We start from the raw sequence: 20954 nt of genomic DNA, 5'->3' as shown, positions 1-20954 counted from the left end.
CGGCGTCTTCCCCTTCAGACTCGGGTATGCCCAGGTGTTTTCTGAGGGTGACAGGTTTGGGCGGGAAGGCACCCTGTACCCCTGAGACAGATGTACTGATCCAGACTGAAGGAAAAAGATTGTAACAGATGCCCATCTAGGCCTAGAGCTCCAGGTGAGAAATGTTACAGTGTAGAAACTCAGTCTTTGGGGCTGAGGCTCCTGTTGTCATTGTAAGGCATCTATTAGACTTGGGCAGCCGTGGCTGAGGTACCTTCCTGGTGATGAGGCTTGATAACCCGAGGTTCTGCAGGTGACAAATAGGGTTCTCCACCTGCCAGTCTTCAGAGTCTGAGCAGATAAACCTGTCCTGGACAATGACAAACCTACAGAGAGGGAAAAATATCACTGACCGTCAAAGCATACCCTTCCAGAGCCCCTGGATCAGCAGCCACTTCCTCATCTTGGCCAAGACTCTGAGCCCCAAACTTACACGTTTCCATTGGTGGCAGATCTGGGATATGAGACCTTCTGATTTCAGTGCTCTTGAATTTGTGCCTCAACAGCACATCTGTGTTAAGGAGGCAGGAAGCAGGGCTGGGGGACACCTGTTCCCTCTTTGACATTATTCCAGATACCAGCAGCAGATGAGCATGACCTAGCTAGTAAAGGTGGGACAAGCCCTGAGACAGAACTTTTCCTGGGGAAACGCAACACAGGCATCTAGTCACCCCCAGGTGGGGAGCCCATGGCAGACCAAAGTATGGTTACCTCTAAAGTCCAATTTGATGAATCAATGAGTTTTATCATAGTTACTTACAAGAGCAGAAATGACTCTAAAGACAGCTTTATCAACAAAGCCCACTCCAGCTCACAAAACTGGAAACCTGGAGCACACTGCATAACCTCCAGGCAGCTCAACAGGTTAGAGAATGCCCTTTCAGGTACCTCAGTTGGCCTATACCTCTTCCAGACAGCTTGGCTGGTTTCTGCTTCCTCCAGGCAGCTGGTCTGGTCTCAGAGTTGTCTTTGTAGTTCAGCTTCTTGCTGTCTGGAGGGGACTTTCAACTTTTATTGCTTAGTCTGGTAGGGAAGGGCCTAGTGAATCTGGTCAGTTTTAGGGACTTCCTGAAGATCATTTGAATTGTTGATCTTCCTGCTTAAGGAGCTTCCTGCAGGATGGAATGTTTCATCTGACCTCTCCCCTGCCCGGGATTAGAGACACATGAGCCATTGATTTGCTGTGTAACAAGAGGGTGTCCCATTCATCCCTGAGTCTCAGTTTCTCCATAAGTAAAGTAAGGACTTGGACCCATGGCTTGTGGCCCCTCTGAGTCTCATAGTGTTTGAAACTACTCAGTCCAGCACAAGTGGCCAAGGGAAGGAAAGGTCCAGCTCCTTTCTCCAAGGTATGATGGAGGGGTAGAGGCTTGCCTCTATCCATGGCCAGCTCCCAGGAAAGAGTCAAATGACACAACGTCCTGAGACACTCCACTAAGGTCTTATACCATGTCACCAGTTGACAGGGATGGCTTGTTTGAAGTACTCAAGGCAGCACTCCTGGCCAATATTGGTGGCTGAAGTTGTAAGAAAAGAGAAGGCATGCTTTGGGGTTGTGGTATGTGTTATGTGTGTTTCTTGGAGTCTGTGTATGTGGAGATCTGTGGAGGGCACTGTCAGTGGCAGATCTTTGTGCACACCTTTGTGTCAATGGGAGAGAGACTTGGAGGCTTGACTTTGCATGAGCGCACATGTGTGTACACATCTGTGATACACAACTGTGCAGAGAATTATCAGTTTTCAATATCACACTTGGGTAGTAGATCCTACTACCACCCCATTTTGGACATGATAAAATGGGACCTGCAGATATAGAGACACTTCTCCAACCTCAGCTGTGTACAAAGAAATAAGATATCCAGAAAGTAGGATATAGGCAAAATAATGCTTTTGTGGGTTTTAAAATATTTCCCCCAACTGTTCTCTGACTCTCCTGGGGGATAAATTTAATTTGACTGTCTAGAAACAGCTGAGGCTCAGTCTTTTCACAGCCCTACAAACATAGTCTGCCTGGTTGAGGCAATGCCTACATGATGGCAGTTCCTGGAAACCACCAACCTGCTTTCTAGAACAGCCATCTGCCTTTGGCCTCCTTCTTACAAGTAGGTATGGCTATCTATTGGTGTTTATGCTCTCAGAAACACGTCTTTCTGCTGGCTTGGCGCCCCCCTCCCCCGCCACACACACCTACATTTCTGTCTGGACGTCTGTCTGTCTACCTACTCAAGAATAAAATAGATGCTAACGGTGGTTCTGAGAAATTTTCTTACAGATGTGAGACCAGATGCAGCCCGATCTTTGCTACCATCAGGCAGGGCTCAAATCACAGTATGGTATGTAGAAAAGTATTGCTTCCTGTGTGTTGTGAGGTGTCATTATTACTTTTCCTTGGGTTGACTCCTTTACAATCTTTTTGTGACAGCCCATAAAATCCTTAGTGGGGACAGATAGAGACTAGTGAATTACCTGAGTTGTCCTGGGCCCCCAGTGCCTGGTGTCCCCTTCAGACCATGCCTTCCTGCTCTCACTTACATGGGCATGCTGCAGAAGAGGACCCAGGAAGCAAGTGAGCAAGAGCAGCAGCTATAGGCAGGTCAGGGTACCAGGAATCCAGGGAAGGCCCTTAGTGCTGAGGACAGATGGTCCAGTTAGACTCACATCCTCCCGCAACCCCTACCCATCCATCCCACAATTCTATCAGAGGACAGTCATGAACTATTTGTAGTCTCCCAAAGGACACTCAGTTGAAGACAGTGCAACAATGATGAACTGTGGCTCCTTCAAAGGGGACATTCTTTGGGTGCTCTATCAACAAAAGCAAATAACTATCTTGAAGTGGGTTAGCCAATGGCTGTGCCTCTGAGGATAGGCGGATCCCACCTGGCTTGAGCCTGGAGTCAAGATTAGTGGTAGCTGATCAACCAGGGCGGGAGCAGGAGAGAATCTTGACTAGGCACCGTGGGCAAGGCTTATTGCTGGGTATGAGATATTACTGGGTGCGACCTATAGACTGTGGAGGGGGCACATACACAGCTTTATTTCTGTCTGAAAACAAGCTAGCTAAGGACCAGATTGGGTATCCTCTCTAGATGGTAGCACTGCATCACTACCTCTGCAAGGATCCCATTTGCTCATGGAATGTCCCCTGGACACCATATTTACTCTCTGTGTGACCTTGGCAGCTCATATCTGAGCTCTCTGCTCTATTGGGCAGGTACATAGCCTACAGCACGTGGTCTAAACTTTCCTAGGTGTGAGGTGATAGGCCACGGGGATATCCCTGTAGAGCTGAATTTGGGCTATCTAGGAGAGCCTGGGCGGGACTGGATGTGGAAGGAGTGGGGTCTTTCCTTAGATCTGCCCTCATAGCTACAATTTTGTGTTTCTATGGGGGGTCATCACTTATACAAGCCAGAACTCCACTCCATGTTCACCCACACATCTTGAGTGTAAGGAAGAGATGAAAGAAAAATTATTAGGCAGAAGGCTACTGAGAAGAGATCTCTGGAGGAAGAGAGGGAGGCTGCCTCTATTGGAAGTGTCCCCTCTGTCCCCACACCTGTGGGCATGTATGCAAGCCTGTACTGGGCAGGTAGTCCACCTGGCTGGGCGTCTGTGAGGGTTAAGTATCATGGCTGTGCAGGTATGTGAGAACAGACTGGGTGCTGTGCAGATAAGTGACTATAGATGGGACAGAACAAGTACAGGGACATATCCACCCTGTTAGTCATGTGTATCTTGTCCACAGACCTACCCAAGGCATGTTCAAATGTGATCCTTCTGCAAGATCCAAGAAGCCCTGCCCTGTATGCATTTGAATGTGCTGGAAGCTTCCTCCAGAGGTTGTTTATGTTCTAGCTTCCCTACTATCAGAACTCTCCCTTTCAGATGAGCAGGCCAGGTAACTTACTTGGGGCAGAGGAAGCGAAGGAGGGATACCACTGCCCTTGGTGGCTCCGGATTGAGGCAGAGGGGGACTTATACCTACAGCACATCCCCTGTGTCTTCTCAGAACTGCAGAGGACCATTCTTCCACACAGAATAGGAAGCCAGTCCAGTAAGGCATGATGGACATTTCCCAGGATTCCTGGGTTTCTCCAGTGCTGGCAGAACAGAAATCCACGTGACAGTCGTGGAGTCTCCAGAACTCTTCACAATAGTATTTGGTGCACCCCTCTCCCCACTCCAGGCAGGGGTCACATGTACACTCACAAACCTGCTCCACTCCACTCCACAATGACTGATGTATTCTGCTGGTGTCCCGACTGCAGCACCAGGCTGTCTTTCTCCAGTATGGCATCTTATCCCAAGGGCTCTCTACTCCATTTAAACAGGCTACCAACAACACATGCCACACAATTTCTTAACACTGGGAATCCTGATTTGAATGAAAATGGGCCCCATAGGCTCATACATGTGCATGCTTAGTCCATAGTTGATGAGCTGTTTGAGGATTAGATATGCCCTTATTATATATAGGAAACGTGTCGCTGGGGATGGACTTTGAGGCTTCAAAAGCCCATTCCAGGCCCAGTGTCTGTCTGCCTGCTGTCTGCAATCAGGATGCAATGCTCTGTTACTTGACCAGCACCATACCTGCCTGCATGCTGCCACACTCCCCACCATAATGGACTAGTTCTCTAAAACTGTAAGCAAGCTATCACTTAAATGCTAAAGAACAAATAAAGAATGAGTTGCCTTGGTCATAGTGTCTCCTCACAGCAATAGAACAGCAACTAAGACACTGAGTATAACATGAATTCCTTTGGAAAGATCCATACCCAAACAAGGGAAACTGTTAAGAATGTTGTTTGTGACAGGTGGGAGTGGCACACGCCTTTAATCCCAGTACGCAGGAGGCAGAGGCAGGTGGATCTCTGAGTTCAGGCCAGCCTGGTCTACAAAGCTACACAGAGAAAGCCTGTCTTGAAAAAAAAAATAAAAAAAGCTGTCTGCCCCCACTTCATGCTACACAAAGATGTTTTCATGGTGCCATACTATACTTAATCAACATGGATTTTTTTTTTACACCAATTAGAATAGACTTGGTCTGAGACATTTGCCACCTAGGATATTAGATGTTGCATCTCTACTCAGATTTTCAGCTCTTCCCCACAGTAATTTTACAAAGTGCATTCTTGTTTGTTTTTTCAATACAGGGCTTCTCTGTGTAGCCCTGGCTGTCCTGGAATTTGCTCTGTAGATCAGGATGGCCTCGAACTCACAGAGATCTGTCTGCTTCTGCCTCCCGAGTGCTGGGATTAAATGTGTGTGCCACCACCACCCCACATAAAGTACATTTGTATTGTGCTGTGTAAGCAAGAAATACTAGGACTAAGTTTCCTCATAAAAAAAAAAAAAGTCAGAAAGTCAGGTCTTGGTTTTCCCACTGTTCTCTTCCCTGTAGAAAACTGTTCCCAAGTATCTAAAATTTGCTAGGCTATATTCTACTTCAGCTCAGTAAAGGCCAGGTCTGCATTGCTATCTAAAATTATCTGGACAGTTTTACTTCAGCCTTATTTTTAAGAGTATTTTGAATGTCATCTTTATTTTCTTATAATCTCATGTCCAGACTAAGGAGTAAGTATCCCACTAGAACCTGATTTTTTTCCCCCAACCCCTCTGGTATTTAAACCCAGGTACTTCCTCATGCTAATTGTAATCTCAAAAAAAAAAAAATGGCCCTGATTTAAATAGACATATTTTCCTATATTACAGAAAACAAGTTTCAACAATTTTTCAATTTATTAGATTTATTTGGAAAGACAAATTGCACACTTCAAAATGATCAGAATGCTTAATTTCATTATATGGGTATTTTAGTTTTTAAAATTTAATTATTTTCATGCATGCACAGAGACCAGAAAACAACTTGTATGAGTGAGTTCTGTTCTTTCTACCATATGGGTTCTAGATATTGAAACTTGGGTCAGGCTTGGCTTTTACCTGCTGAGCCATCTCACTAGCCATTGCACAACTTTTAAATGGGGACATTTTGCAAAGAACTGCTGTGTGGAAGAAAAACACCGATATTCTGTATTGTCTAATGTTTGTCTGTGTTCATAAAATTGATAGCTTTCCTGTTGCCAGATTTCGATTTTATCCTGCTTACTGCTGAACTAAAGATAGACAACCACCAGACATAGGGAGATATGAACCAAGTAAATGGGTTTCTGCCTGTGGCAAAAGAAATGTTCGGTTTCTCTCCAGTTTCTAGCACAAGAGCTTCTAAAACCTTTGGTCTTCTGATTGATATGGGAGGAGCATCTTCTGTTACTCCTAAGGTAAGTCTCTTGCAGTCATCTCTTTATGCTAAAGTGACTGATTGCTAGACTGCTAGCTATCACCAGGATTGGGGCTAGTTGTCAAAAGAGCCAACTATGTGTTAAGAGAGAACTTTCAGCAACCCCTGTTGATTTCTGGAGGGGGAAACTTACTAACAGTCAAGGATTTCATCAATCATGGATACACACTGTAATCTCCATAAAAGCCCTAACAATGGAGCTCAGCAGGATGAGGCTCTCCAACTCCATGGGGGCAAAAGCACCTGCATATGGGAACCCTGTGGTTCTTGCTCTAAGTATCTCTTCATGTGGCTGTTCATGTGATATCCACAATATTCTCTAGAGTAAATGGTAGTTGTAAATTGTCTCTCTAGGTTCTTCAAGTTAATACAGCAAATTACTGAACACAGAAGTGTTCAATTTGTAGCCAAATCAGAAATGTAGGACTCATCATTAGTGTCTGAAAATGGGGGGGGGGGAGGGGATGAGAGACAGTCTTCCCAGACTGAGCCAATTTCACCTGTAGGATGTTTATTATGAGTAGTGTCTAAACTGATAGAAATCGGAGAGCATCTAGTTGGTGTCTGCAGAAAACTGAACTGGTCTAGAAACCCGAATATTTGGTAGTAGAGAATATTTGGTAGTAGAGTTGTTCTGAGTAGAAAAACATTTCCTAAGTCGGGCGTTGGTGGTGCACACCTTTAATCCCAGCACTAGGGAGGCAGAAGCAGGCAGATATCTGTGAGTTCGAGACCAGCCTGGTCTACAAGAGCTAGTTCCAGGACAGCCTCCAAAGCCACAGAGAAACCCCGTCTCGAAAAAAAAAAAAAAAAAAAAAAAAAAAGGAAAAACATTTTTTTTACTACCCATTAACAGCTGACAACATGGCAGATGGCAGAAATATATAACTGCTGTTTCTCAGCTTCTTGGCAGCTTACATGATCTTACTAATGGCTTAGATTTTTTTAAAGTGAGTAAGACTTCACAGAGTATCTTGAGAATTCCAACATTTTCATGGAACCCAAGACATCACAAAGAGTTGAAATCCAAGGCAGACACATTGCTTCAGGACATAGCCATGTTTGTAGAGTTCAGACACTACAAAATAGGAACTCTAACATGCTATTTTTGTTAAATAGATTTTATGCTTGTATGGCAGGTATCTAGAGCAAATATGGCATCTATAATCACTGAGGGCTGCATAGTATTAGGGGGATATGCATACCATATGCTCATGTGACATGCAAAAAAATGTCTTCACAAATTTTCACTCCTTGGGGTATGACTACGGTGGAACACTTTTTAGAATGCTTGTGATGTTGAAGTGTTGCCTGTTGATGTCACTTCACTGTTGATTTGTAAGTTATCTTTTATAAAATCTGGATACTAGATACTACACTTTATATCGCAAATTTTGCAATGGTATTTCCATTTTTGTGTGTATGCTTTACATTTCAACCTATTTGGAATTATTTACAACAAAACACACAGGTTTATTTTTGAATGAGTCATTTGCCAACATTTTCCTTATAGTTCATCTCTACTTTGAATCTGCTTTTTTAAAAATATTTTTAACTTTATTTTTTATGTATGAGTAGCATGTATACCTGCATGCCAGGTCATCAGATCCTATTACAGATGGTTGTGAGCCACCATGTGGTTGCAGGGGATTGAACTAGGACCTCTGGAAGAGTAGCCAGTGCTCTTAACCACTGAGCCATCTCTTCAGCCCCTGGATCTGATATTTTTAAAGACTTATATCAAACAATTTTTTTTAAAATATACCCCCCTTTTAAGGAAATGTAATGCACTCTTGTTGTCAAAACTAAGCAGAAATAAATTAATTTCTCTCCACCCCTTTTCCTTTGGTTTTCCTCAGTGGAGAATTCTTACTTTTCCTTAGTCCCACAAAATAATTATTCCTAGAAAATCTACTTGTCCTGATGCTGCCGGGGATAGAATGTTTTCTTTCATTATATTTCCTGACTGGTTACCCGATATAAAACTAAGTTATTTCAGATATAACTTTGCAGTTGCTCATCTAATCTTGATTAAAAATAGAGTAAAAAAAATTGAATGCCATATTCATTCCCTCTGGTGGTTTTCTTTTGAGTAATAATTGATGAGCCATGATCCATTTCCAATTAAACATAGGAGTATTTTTTGTTTGTTTGTTTGTTGTTTTCTTCATCTGTTAGGCTTTTTCTTCACTATGCACAGCTTGGTGCTGACTAAGTTGGAAGCTAAACCTGAAAGTTTTTCCACATATATTACACACATAGGGCTTCTTCCAAGTATGCACAGTCTGGTGTATAATACAGTCAGAACTAAGGCTAAAGCCTTTGCCACACTCAACACATCGGAAAGGTTTTTCCCCAGTATGGCTTCTCTGGTGTCTAATTAAATGAGCATTGACATGGAAGGCTTTCCCACATTCACTGCATTGAAAGGGTTTCTCTCCAGTATGGATTCTCTGGTGCACAATATAGTCAGAACTACAGCTGAATGCTTTCTCGCATTCCATACACTTGAAAGGTTTCTCCCTAGTATGTATCTGTTGGTGTCTAGTTAACTTGGCATTGATACTGAAAGCTTTTCCACATTCCTTACATTGAAATGGCTTTTCTCCAGTGTGGGTCCGCTGATGATCAAGTAGGTTTCTTTTAGAAGTAAAGCACTTTCCACATTCATTACATTCAAAAGGTTTTTCCCCTGTGTGAGTTCTCCGATGCTGCATTAGTTTTGCATTAACATTGAAGGCCTTTCCACACTCACTGCACTTATATGGCTTCTCCCCAGTATGGATTCTCAAATGCTGCCGAAGCTGGGAGTTACACCGAAAAGATTTCCCACATTCACTACATTCATAAGGTCTCTCACCAGTGTGGATTCTCTGGTGCTGGATTAATTTCCCTTTGGCACTGAAAGTCTTTCCACATTCGCTGCATCCATAGGGTTTCTCACCTGTGTGGACTCTTTGATGTTGAATGAGTTTTGCATTTTTTGTGAAGCCTTTCCCACATTCACTACACCGATGTGGTTTTTCTCCAGTGTGTATACTCTGATGCTGCCTAAGCTGAGTGCTGCACCTGAAGCCTTTTCCACACACATCACACTCATAAGGTTTCTCTCCAGTATGAATTCTTTGATGCTGAATTAATTTTGCATTAACATTGAAAGCTTTCCCACAGTCACTACACTCATAAGGTTTCTCCCCAGTGTGGGTTCTCTGATGTGTAATGTAGGCAGAACTACAGCCAAAGCCAGTTCCACATTCCTGGCACTGATAGGGCTTCTCTCCTGTATGTATCCTCTGGTGTCTAACTAGACTTCCATTAACACTAAAGGCTTTTCCACATACTGTACACTGATAAGGCTTTTCTCCACTATGGATTGTCTGATGTGTGATATAGTGGGAACTATAACTGAAGCATTTCCCACACTCCACACATTTGAAAGGTTTCTCTCCATTATGAAGTCTTTGATGCCAAACAAATTTTGCTTTAACGTTGAAGGCTTTGCCACATTCTGTACATTGATAAGGCTTCTCCACAGTAGAGCTTTCTGAAAGCTGATTAGCTTGAGAGCTACCTTGAGAGGTTTCTACTAAATCTTTGTGTTTCAAAGATCTCCCCTCTGTAGTAATTTTTTCACTATTAGTAAGTGTGTTATCAGAATATGGTTCTTCAATGGAGTTGGTATGGTTTTGAGACACATTTAGAGTCTGATTAAATAAATACCCTTCCACGGAGCTTGTCTTAAGTCTTCCATCAGTGGTACTGATATTCTCTTTCACACTTCCTGTTAAATGAATTTCCTGTCGTTGGTCTACAATAGAAGTTTTTGAAAAAAATGTTTCCTGGGAAAAGTCCTTCTGAAGATCAAATAATATACTCTTTTTTTCTTCATACACTTCTTTTATCAAATTATTGCCAATCTGGATAGCAGTATATTCTACCAAAAGAAGTAGAAAATTAAAACCTGTTATATAGAACCATGATAGAAGTAAATAGTCAGAAAACTATTTATTATCTATAGGGTTTCAATATGTTATAAGGCTGGCTTTGAACTATTGATTCCCCTGCATCTACTTCACAAGTACTAGAATTAGATGTGTACATCACCATGCCTTGCTCTAGAAGGTTCTTTAAAAAAAATCACTAGACTAGGTCAAATATCCTAAGGTTCATCCAGAAGGTATAATTATCATTGATAAAGGAAGGAAATAGAGATATGTAGACCACGAAAAAATGCCCAGGATATACTTCAAAATAAAATTAAAAGAAATAGTAAAGAAAAGAGATTTTAATTGTGTAATGAAGAATGAGAAGAGTAGACAAGAACATGTATTTCCTCAGAAAACTTCTATAAAAGTTCAGCTACTTGAGACAACATCAATCAAAAAAGATCCCCAGCCATACTCTCCTAAAGCAAGGCCACTACAAAAGGCAGCATCAATAACACAAAGGTTAAAAGTGATAGCAGTGGAAGAAAATTCTAGGTCTGGTCTATCAGACATGTATCTTTCCCATTGTTTCATGCTTTCCTACATTCTACAGTTCCTTCCAGGTTGTTCTTATTAATAAAAGCAGAAACATTCAAGAAAGAAATGGCAGAGGAAGGACCTAATGATGTGCTGAAAGACTGGGTTGACAGGCATCAACAGAGAGAGCAAAAGAAGAGCTGTGTAATAGCCCTAAAACTTCACTCTAGCCTTCCTGAAACCATTCTTTCAAGTTCTTTCTCTACTTAAGAAAAGCTCTGCTGTGGCCCATTTGATCACATCTCTTCCTAACTCTTCTAAAATACTGCTATACAAACTTTCCCTTCCACGAATACCAACATTCTTTTGTATATAATCATAATTTTTACAATACTGACCTCTCCATTTCTCCCCAAAAAGTTACTTTATTTTCTCATTTCTCATTTTTTCCCAGCCACATATAATATGCCCTTCCATCTTCTGTAACCAGACAAGGATCCCAGTGGTGGAACTAGCACACTAACCCTGCCTCCAAACCTTCTACCCACATCTGTCCTGCCAGTGAGATGTGCTGGAGTAATGGCGTCTCAGAGCTTATGGGAGTGAACAACCAATGACTGGTCTAACTTGAGACCCAAGCCACAAGAGGAAACCCATGCCCAACAGGATAATCAGGAACCCAAAGCTGGATGACTCACAGACATGGAGTAAAACCAAACATGACTGTTCAAAAAAAAAAAAAAAAAAAAAGTAACTGAAATGATTCCTAATGATATTCTGGAACCAGTCTCTGACTCTTGCCTGCACTTGGGACCCTTTTCCTCCTACTGTGTTGCTTTGTCCAGTCTTGACATGAGGGTTTCTGCCTAGTTTTATTGCATGTTATTATGCCATGTTCAGTTGGTATCACTGGGAGGCCTGCTCTTTTCTGAAGAGAAATGGAGGGGCTGTGGATCTGAGGGAGAGAGGAGGTTAGGGGAGGGAGTGGAGGTGTCATCAGAATGTACTGTAGAGAGAATAAATAAAATATAAACTTGCCTTGCTACTTCATTATAATTATTCTCAACAACGTAAGAAACCTGGGTTCCTCTAGAAAGGACTTTAATATGAGCCTTTTCAAAATTAAAAATATGTGTAGCTGTTGCTATAGATTCAATTTGTTGCTGCCCATCCCTAACAGTCACCTGTAAAAGCCCTAACTTTAAAGAAGTGACCATGATTAGGAGGGAGAACCTTTTGCAGAGCCCTCACATATGGAATTGCTGTGCTTTAGGAGGTCTGGTAAAGTCCTCCCTTCAACTGTATGAAGACACAGCAAGAAGATAGATAGCTGCCTACTAAGTAGGAAACAAATCTTTGTCAAATAGAAGCTGCCCGAGCCTTGCTCTTCTTGGATGCCAAACTGGAAGAATAAATTTATGTTCTTATAAACCACCCAAAATATTGTTATAGCAACCCAAGCTAAGCCATATGAAAGACACAAATTATGTTGTTTATAAACCAGTCAGTCTATGGTACTCTGTTCCAATAGTTCAAACTGATGAAGACATCTGTAGTACTAGAAACTTAAAAATTCAGGGTTTGCATTGCTAACCTTTTTTCATTATGACTCGCTTGTCTTTGGTTTCTACTGAGAATAGGTATTTTTCACATTGATTAACATTTGAATTTTTTTAAATCTAAATCTTTTTTCTTTTGGATTTCTTTGTTTGTTTCCTTGGTCTGGTTTATTTTTTATTTTTTTGGTTTTTCAAGACAGGGTTTCTCTGTGTTGCCCTGGCTGTCCTGGAACTCACTCTGTAGACCAGGCTGGCCTTGAACTTAAGACATCTGCCTGCCCCTGCCTCCTGAGTGCTGGGATTAAAGGTGTGTGTCACCACTGCCCAGCCAATATTTGTACATCTTATGCAGATCAACCACTTATTATTAGTTCTTTACCAACTTTTATTAGTGATCTTCCAAATCCTATGGTATAGCAGATGTTAATATCCACTGTCTATTTCATCTTTACTAATACATCTTCAATTTAGTTTTTTAAATTTATTTATTTATTATGTAGACAACATTCTGCCTCCATTTATGCCTGCACTCCAGAAGAGGGCACCATATCTCATTACAGATGGGTTGTGAGCCATCATGTGGTTGCTGGGAATTGAACTCAGGACCTCTGGAAGAAAGCTATTAAGGCTGTATCTTCCACTTTTAGTAGCAACACTAGATCCTCACCTTAACCTCTGAGCCATCTCTCCAGTCCTCAGTTTAGTTTTTTGAAGTACTCATCTGCCTACCAAAATCATATTTTCCAGCTTCTCTTGCAGAAAGGATCTAAGGTCCAGTAAGTAAAGACTTCTATAGAAATCACTGAGCTGAGTTATAAAAAAGGCCTTTGGTTTGTTTTAAAGTTTAACTGCCATCAGAGTCCTCATGCCCTCCACCTTCTCTTTTTGCCCACCCACAGTCTGTCTCATTTTTCTTCCAAACAAGAGACTAACTGCTGCCTATAGAATGAGAACCAAACACCTTTGATTAAGGAGCTCACAGTATTAATATAAACACAGACACTTGGCTGGGCTAAAGACCTACTGACAGTCTGTGTACTTGTAAGAATCCCAAGTAACCTTTTCACATTGACATTCAAGAAGCATGGCATGGGGGCACTTTTTATACTCTCAGTGTATAGACAATTATAATTTAACCAAGCTAGACCCTTAATATATGATATCACATTTAGTCCTGAGCCCACTGAGTGGTAAGGACTCATTGCCATTGCCTTTTATCAGAGATGAAATCACTAGACTGTAGAGACCTCAAATAACTGACCTGCTCAGTCATGTAACTAGGGAAAAAACAAAACAACAACAAAAAAAAAAACAGTTTCCTCACAAACACAGATAGGGTGATACCTCAGGAAAAGCCTGTAGCTTTTAGCTGCTTCTGCCTCTGTGTAAAAAGCTATTAAGGCTGTATCTTCCACTTTTAGCAGCAACACTAGATCCTTACCTCTATCACTAAATCCATAGTCTTGTTTGAAAATGGTGGGGTCAGAGATAGAATATGGCAACTTGGAAAAAATGCATTGCCATAATGCATAAATGTGGTACACATTTATGTTGCTGGGCAATCTGTGCCTTGCTTACCAGTCCAGAGGCCCTGGGAGTCTGTTCCAGTGGCCAGCTGAGACAGGTTTTCCAGATCCTTTCCTTCCTCTAGCTGTGAGATCAAAGCAGGTTTGAGAAATGGGAATCCTGATTTGGGAAAAAGAAACAGAAGAAACATGAAAAATCTCCCACAAGTGCATCCCTAAGTCTCCCGAGATGCCTCAACACTGGGAAGGAAAGTAAGATCTCTCAGAAAGGGGTGAGAAGGGTCAGACTGTGAGCCAGGGTCCACATGCAGAGAAAGCTGGGACAGTCTGCCCAAAAGGGTTACCACTTCTTGATCTTGGGCTGAAATACCCAGAGACCACTGAGATTCTTTAAAAAGACTCAGTATAAATAAGGCAAGGAGCAATCTGAAGATGCCTCTATAGAACAGCAAGTTTCTATCTTTCACACTATGTCCAATATACAGCTTCTTTAAGGTAGCTCAAAAGCATGCATTAGTCTCAGCAAAGTCCTATAACAACATGGGATTTGCTCTTCCAGCAGCCTATACATAAGGAGATTAGAAAAAGCCCATTCATAAAGGATTACCAGATCCCCACTGCCACCTGTTAGGACAGAAATAGCCAAGAAACCCAAAATGGCAGTCTGAGTCCAGGGAGAAAGGCCTTACCCATGGAGGCCAAGTTCCTATAATTCTCCAGCATTACATCCTTGTACAGTGCCCTCTGTTCAGGGGACAGAATATCCCATTCCGTCTGGGTGAAGTACACAGCCACGTCCTCAAAGGTCACCAACTTCTGAAACAACAGGTTCTTGCTGCCCTAGGGCCAATTCCATGGCTCAGGCCCTAAGTGAGGGGCAGAGGGCAAAATAAGGGCTTGGGGAGGGGGCTTGTGAAGAGAACAAAATTAGTAACAAGGGAAAGTGGAAGAAAAAAACACCAGGAAAGTAATCTATGGAATATCCGCCTTCTCTTACGGCAGAGAAACTGCATGCCATTTTCACACTGGGCTGAAAGAAAAAGAATTCCCATAAGCAAATTCTACTACATCAATTCTGCTCTTTGGCTACTCCCTCACTGGCAGACTATTGGAGACATCTGCAGTTCCCACTGCATCCCTGTGAGGTCTTGGCTCCTCCGTGGCTTACCTCAACCCCCCAGCTCCTCCACTCATTACCCTCATCCTCATATGGTAAAACAGATGTTCCCCACCCCATAAGGGCATCTATCCCATTTACCAACTGACTCCCCACACAGACCCCCAAAAAGGGCCCCCAAGTCTCCTGTCTTTTCCTTCCTTGCTCCCACTTTCCATCATCTTCCCTATCCCTCATCAGAGACAGAGCCACCCTTCTCATTCACCTGCAGCTCTTCTTTTCCCACCCCAAACCTCTGCAACTCCACTATTCATGCATAGAGCACCACATGGGTGGTTTCCATGGCCCCATTCCCCAAAAGCCCTCTGCCAGGGTGCTCATGCACAGTGGCATAGAGACCCTTGTGTGACTCCATCTGCTAGGTTCACTTTCCTGCTACCTTCACTGGTCATTGCCCCAGTCTCTGCCACTTGCCTGTCCACCTTTCCCATAACATCCATGGCAGGTAGAAGCAGGTTTTTATTCCAAGTCTCACCATCTCTCTTCTCAGTCTCAATCTGAACTGCCCAGAGGAAGAGATGAGGGACCCACAGCTCACCTGGAGCCAAACTGACGGGATCCTGGTTGTCATCACCTGGTCTCTCTCAAGGAAGAGCTGGAGCTGAGGAGAAACAGAAGACAAGCCACCCCAATCAGGAGCACAGTTAAGACCTGAGGTACAGGCAGCTGGTACCCAGACAGGAACAGGAGCTGCCAGAGTGTGATCCTGCTGCTGGCTCAAGTGCCCGGCACTCCTCACAGAACACTGATGCTCTAAAGCTAGCTGCCCAAAGGCCTCTGACTGCCAAGTCTTTTAGTTAGTTAGTTAGTTAGTTAGTTAGTTAGTTAGTTAGTTAGTTAGTTAGTTAGTTAGTTTTTAAGACAGAGTTTCTCTGTGTAGCTTTGGAGCCTGTCCTGGAACTTGCTCTGTAGACCAGGCTGGCCCCAAACTCATGGAGATCCGCCTGCTTCTGCCTCCTGAGTGCTGGGACTAAAGGCAAGCACCACCACCACCCGGCTTGGCAAGTGTTACAAGCACCATATAAAAGAGTGTTTACAAAACACAGGCAGAGCCTAAAGAACAACAGTCTAGAAACTGACAATTCAGCTCAAGGAATAGTATTATCAAGTCTACCTTACTTCTCCTTCTGTAACCAAGCATCATTCACTCACACGTAAGAAAAGGCCAGCTAGGTGCAGCATGCACTCGGAGTCTGGGAGCCAGGCTGCAGGAAGAGACCACACAGAAAGTGGACAGTTGCTCCTCTTCCTCCTATCAGTGCTCTCATTCTTAAGTGTCAAGAATTCTAATGCTTGCCAGGAGCAATGGTAGGGGAGCTAGAGGCAGGAGGATCAGAGTTTGAGGCCAGCCTGGGCTAAGGCTTTTGTGCAGGCAGGTCTCACCAGGCTGGCTTCCTGCATGGCCTAAGCTAACCTTGAGAAAGCTGGGCTATAGTGAGGTAGTGGGCTGCCTCTCAGTTCTCAATCTGAACTGTCCAGTTTTGCATCACAGACACGCCAAATGGAGGCTTTTTGCAGTTCTCCTATGTGAAGACCAGCTTCACAAAGCTGTAACCAACCTACACTAGGGCTTCTCCCACATTTTGTGTGAGATGCCTGCTGAGCCCTGAATTGCAGGCAAGTAAACATCAGTGAGGCCACCCTTGGCCAACAAGGGACAGAATTCGATGGGTAAGTGTTTTCCCATTAGCCCTAGAAGGGCATCCTTGAGATTCCAAGGCTCCTTAGAGACCCTGCAAGACAGAACCTGTTAAGGGCCAAGCCTGACAAGGCAACCTTGTATTGGTTTGTTAACTAATAAACTAATTTGGCCCAGGAAAGCCTCCCTAGTCATATAGCGAGTTCTTACCTGTACAGAACTTGCAATCCAACTCAGTATGTAAACAAGTTCAAAACCTAACTTAGGAACCAATCTCAGCCAACCAAAGTGGCCAGGCTGGTCAAACTAGATTGAAATAAGGCAAGCACCAGGCACAAAATGACCCAGCTAGCTTTCCTGTAAGCACTTCCCTTTTCCTGTCTACAAATGTCCAGCCCCCTGGCATCCCCAGTCTCACAAGTTGTTGTAGTACCACAGACTGCCCAACTGTTAAATCATTCTTTGCTCGACTGACCTTTAATTTGTCTGTAGTTTGTTTTGTTTTTTTCTATTTTGCTTTCTTTGTCCTTCACTCTGTGCAGGTGAGCACATTCATAGTTAAATTCCCATTTTTAAAAAGAAAAACAATTAATCCCATGTTCTACACCTGGAAAAACCTAGATTACATAAGGATTTTTAATTTTTTCTACCTTCTTCAGGTTGCAGGAGTTACTTTTATTTATAATATATAGGTGCTGCTCACACTTTCCCTCCTAATAAGCTCTGGTTTTGTTATTGTATGTTTAACTGACCTGATCTATTTTTACCTTATTCTTTACATATTTAAAGGGTTTTTTCTTAATATCCTTCAGTATTTAAAAAGACAACTTATTCTACAATAAAAATATGTAATTCAATTTGAAGATTAAAAACTGTATTAATACACGGTCAATCTTTACGTCAAAGGTGTTTGAAAAAATCAATATTCACATCTAATTTTAAAAATGTACACTATAAGGGTGTCTAGGAGATGGCAAGATCAGAGGGGTTAAGATGATCAAAATGTAGGAGATATGCACAAAATATTCACTATGAGTACTATTTTTTTATACATAACCAGCCTGAAAACAACCTGCCTGCCATTAAAAATACAAATGTCTGTGTTGTTTTTATAACTGAATATTGCCCAGCAGGTAATACACCCATGAATTTAGAAATTAACCAAGTACCAGGTGACTGTACACTACGATGCTCAAAAACAAAAAAAAAGTTTAAATTGTTTACATATTAGTGCATATAGATATACTTTTAGAAACAGGCTGTGATTAACACAGAATTCAAAAGAGTTGTTACCTCTAAGGGTGGGAGAGTCTGGTGAAGAACGAATTGGAAGCTGCAGTAAGGACCCAAACGCTTTCTTAATTGGCTACTCATAGTTGTCATGACCAAAGACAGACAGGCACACACAGACACGCACAGACAGACAGACAGACAGACAGACAGACAGACAGACAGACAGACAGACACACACACACACACACACACACACACACACACACAAGAACCTTGGAAAAATAGTATTTGACTACGGTAAAGTAATGACCAAAGAGACCTGTCTTCTACGGGATATGAAACAGCAATTCTGAAACTACTCTGTGTGCATTCTAGCGATGTCCTAATCATGTGTGCGTGTGAGCCGCAAGGCACCTTTGGGGCCTGACTTCGATGCAGCAGACCAGGCCTCAAGGCTTCTGTCACCAGCGGCTGGGAAGGGGTCCTGCTTTTCCTGCAGTGCCCTGTGCCCCTCACCCTGTCTGGAGCCCGGGGACACGCTGTACACACCTGAAGCGCCTGCGGGGCCGCAGTGCGTCCAAAGACTTGAGATGTCACCTGGAGTCGCTTCGCCCCCGCAACGCAGTCGCCCTCTGGCTGCAGTGACACAGCTTCTCCCGCCGGCCACCTGCTAAGCGCTCTGGACCTGGCGTGTGGCCGCCACACACGCTTCGCCACTGTGGGCACCGAGACGTGGTGGGCCGCAAGGCTGGCTGCGGGAGACCGTGCGTGAGGACTGCCAGGACACCGCTCACCGCAGCGAGTCCGCACTCACCTGCGCTGCACGACCCGCGGCGCGACCGGAAGTGCGTCACTGGCCCGGCCCGCCCCTCCACCAGTTGCCCTCTCCCTGGGGTGCCCCGCCCCGCCTCTGCGGTTTCCCTCGGTGCCCTAGGGCTCAAGCCCCTCGCCCTTCATCAGAGTCGGTCGGTGGGGTCTGACGCCTGAAGACGTTGCTACTGGGGACCTGGACAGACCCACCCGAGAAAGGACGCCCGAGCTTGTGTCTTGGTAAAGTTGCAGGTGCCAGCAGGTGGACTGTGCCAGTGCGAGACGGGCTGGAGGAACCACTGTCCGCTTTAAAATGAAATGTTACACAATGTCATGCGGGCCTTGCTGGGCATCATCGCAGCTGTTCTGGAAGCTGAATCTGGAGATGTAGTTTAGTGGTACAGTGCTTGTCTGTCACTCTGGATTCAATCAGCGCAAATAATACAATAACCACTTTGTTCTTCGCGTGAAACTCGTCACTACCTGCTGGTTGACACCTTAAAGGGCATAGGAGATAGTTTATTCTGGAACCAAATTTGAGTGATCATGACCCAGGAGCATAGATTTAGGTTACCTCAAATTCCATGATCCAAAGTGGAAGCAGTTTCATAGTTTGGCAGAGCAAGGCCCTAAATCAAGGCAAGTTAAAATACATTGGTGGTCACATCAAAGAGGTGGTTACAGCAAGATAGAGAACACTTTTCTCTAGGTCAGATGATGCCATCTGATAATGTTCTGGGCCTTGGGGTTGGTGGAAGCTAGTGGTCTGTTGTTAGATTCGGAAGGATGTTTAATCTATTGTCACAGGATGTTAGTTCTGACACAAAGATGGGGAAGGAATGGTTATTCTGGGTGCTAAAGTTAGCCCAGGATAAGATAATTATCCTCTCCACCTGCAACATTCTAGGCCCTCCACACCACTGCATAGAGATCCACAAATAATACATTTTAAGGATACATGAATATAATTTATAATAACAACACTACTTTGATGTAATGATATATATATATATATATATATATATATATATATATATATGCCATTGTCACACATAGAATTCGAATGTCATGGCCACAGAGCCGCTGTCTTTTGCTAGCATTTTCAAAAATCACGAAAGTGCTATCTGAAATGCTGAATGCTTTTTGACAAAAGTTGTGAGTGAAACCCAGGATGGTTTTTCTCTCTTTGTTATGCTGTAGTTAGATTCCTAGAATTACTACATGTTAGAGCCATGTGAACATGCATTGTGTAAGTCCTAGATTCAGGGCAAGGTTTTCACTGACATGAATGACCAGCAACATGCTTGCAAGACTGAAATCTTCCCCGTAGGCAAGGCTGTCCTGCATGCTTGGTGGCACTTTTGACCTCCATGTACAATGCAACTTCACCATCACCATCAAATATAAAAACTTACCCCACATAAAGCCCTGCAAGGAACCTGGGGAGGATAGAGAACACTAAGAGCTACTAGGTTGGACTCCCTTTGAAACTTCTCCTTTCTATAGATGCTCAAAATACCCCACCTCTCATGGAGAAGGTATTGGGAATTGATGGCTGCTGGTGGAAGGGGAGTCAATTTTCTTCAGAGATGGGGATGTGGTCCCTGAGAGTCTACCCATGCTCCAGGACTGGCAACACTAAGATGACTCAGTGAGTCTAAACAAGAACACGTGAAGTCGGAGGGAAGGGGGAGAAGGTGTTGGAGGGGAGGAAATGAGGGTGGATTTGGTCAAAATGCATGCATGTATGTATGACATTCGTGAGGATTAAAAAATCCCCCTTCCTGACTCTGATAACATACGTAATTCTTCCTCCCAACTTGCCCCCCACCACCATACTGATGTACTTGAAGGTGATGGCTGGCTCCACACACCTCTCCAGGCTCTCATCACACCCATTTTCTTTTCTCTTCCTGCACTTGCACAATGCTGTTCTCTAAATGATCATTTCTAGAACGTTCTTCCCTTACCATCTCTACAGGAAATGTCAGCTGAAATCCCATTTCTCTCCTGGAATGTGAACCTTCCCTAACCACCCAGAATAAGGCAGGAACCCCCACTTATATGCCATTACAGCACCCTGTACTTCTCAGCATGTGGCACCTTCTTACCTAGTTAGTGTTGGTAGTTTACTTACCTATTTGTCTTCTGTGGTAGTTCCAAGAAGCAGGAATTACATATATCTATACCCGTACCTATACCTA

The 20954-nt window shown here is 43.4% G+C and overlaps 1 protein-coding gene across 1 annotated transcript; it reads right to left on the bottom strand.

Moving 5' to 3' along the window:
- Window positions 1-14: 14 nt before the first annotated feature.
- Window positions 15-19103, bottom strand: Znf23 (zinc finger protein 23). Its single transcript, XM_035441696.1, has 9 exons — window positions 19076-19103; window positions 18457-18692; window positions 15607-15669; window positions 14581-14731; window positions 13944-14051; window positions 8897-9851; window positions 8675-8818; window positions 254-365; window positions 15-41 (listed from the first exon to the last, which is right to left on the bottom strand). The coding sequence occupies exons 1-9, from the start codon at window positions 19101-19103 to the stop codon at window positions 15-17; spliced, it is 1824 nt and encodes a 607-aa protein (XP_035297587.1).
- Between the last annotated feature and the right edge of the window lie 1851 nt (window positions 19104-20954).

This window comes from Cricetulus griseus, chromosome 3 (assembly GCF_003668045.3).
Source record: "Cricetulus griseus strain 17A/GY chromosome 3, alternate assembly CriGri-PICRH-1.0, whole genome shotgun sequence".
Classification (NCBI taxonomy): Eukaryota; Metazoa; Chordata; class Mammalia; order Rodentia; family Cricetidae; genus Cricetulus; species Cricetulus griseus.
This window is presented reverse-complemented; position numbering and strand designations above follow the sequence as displayed.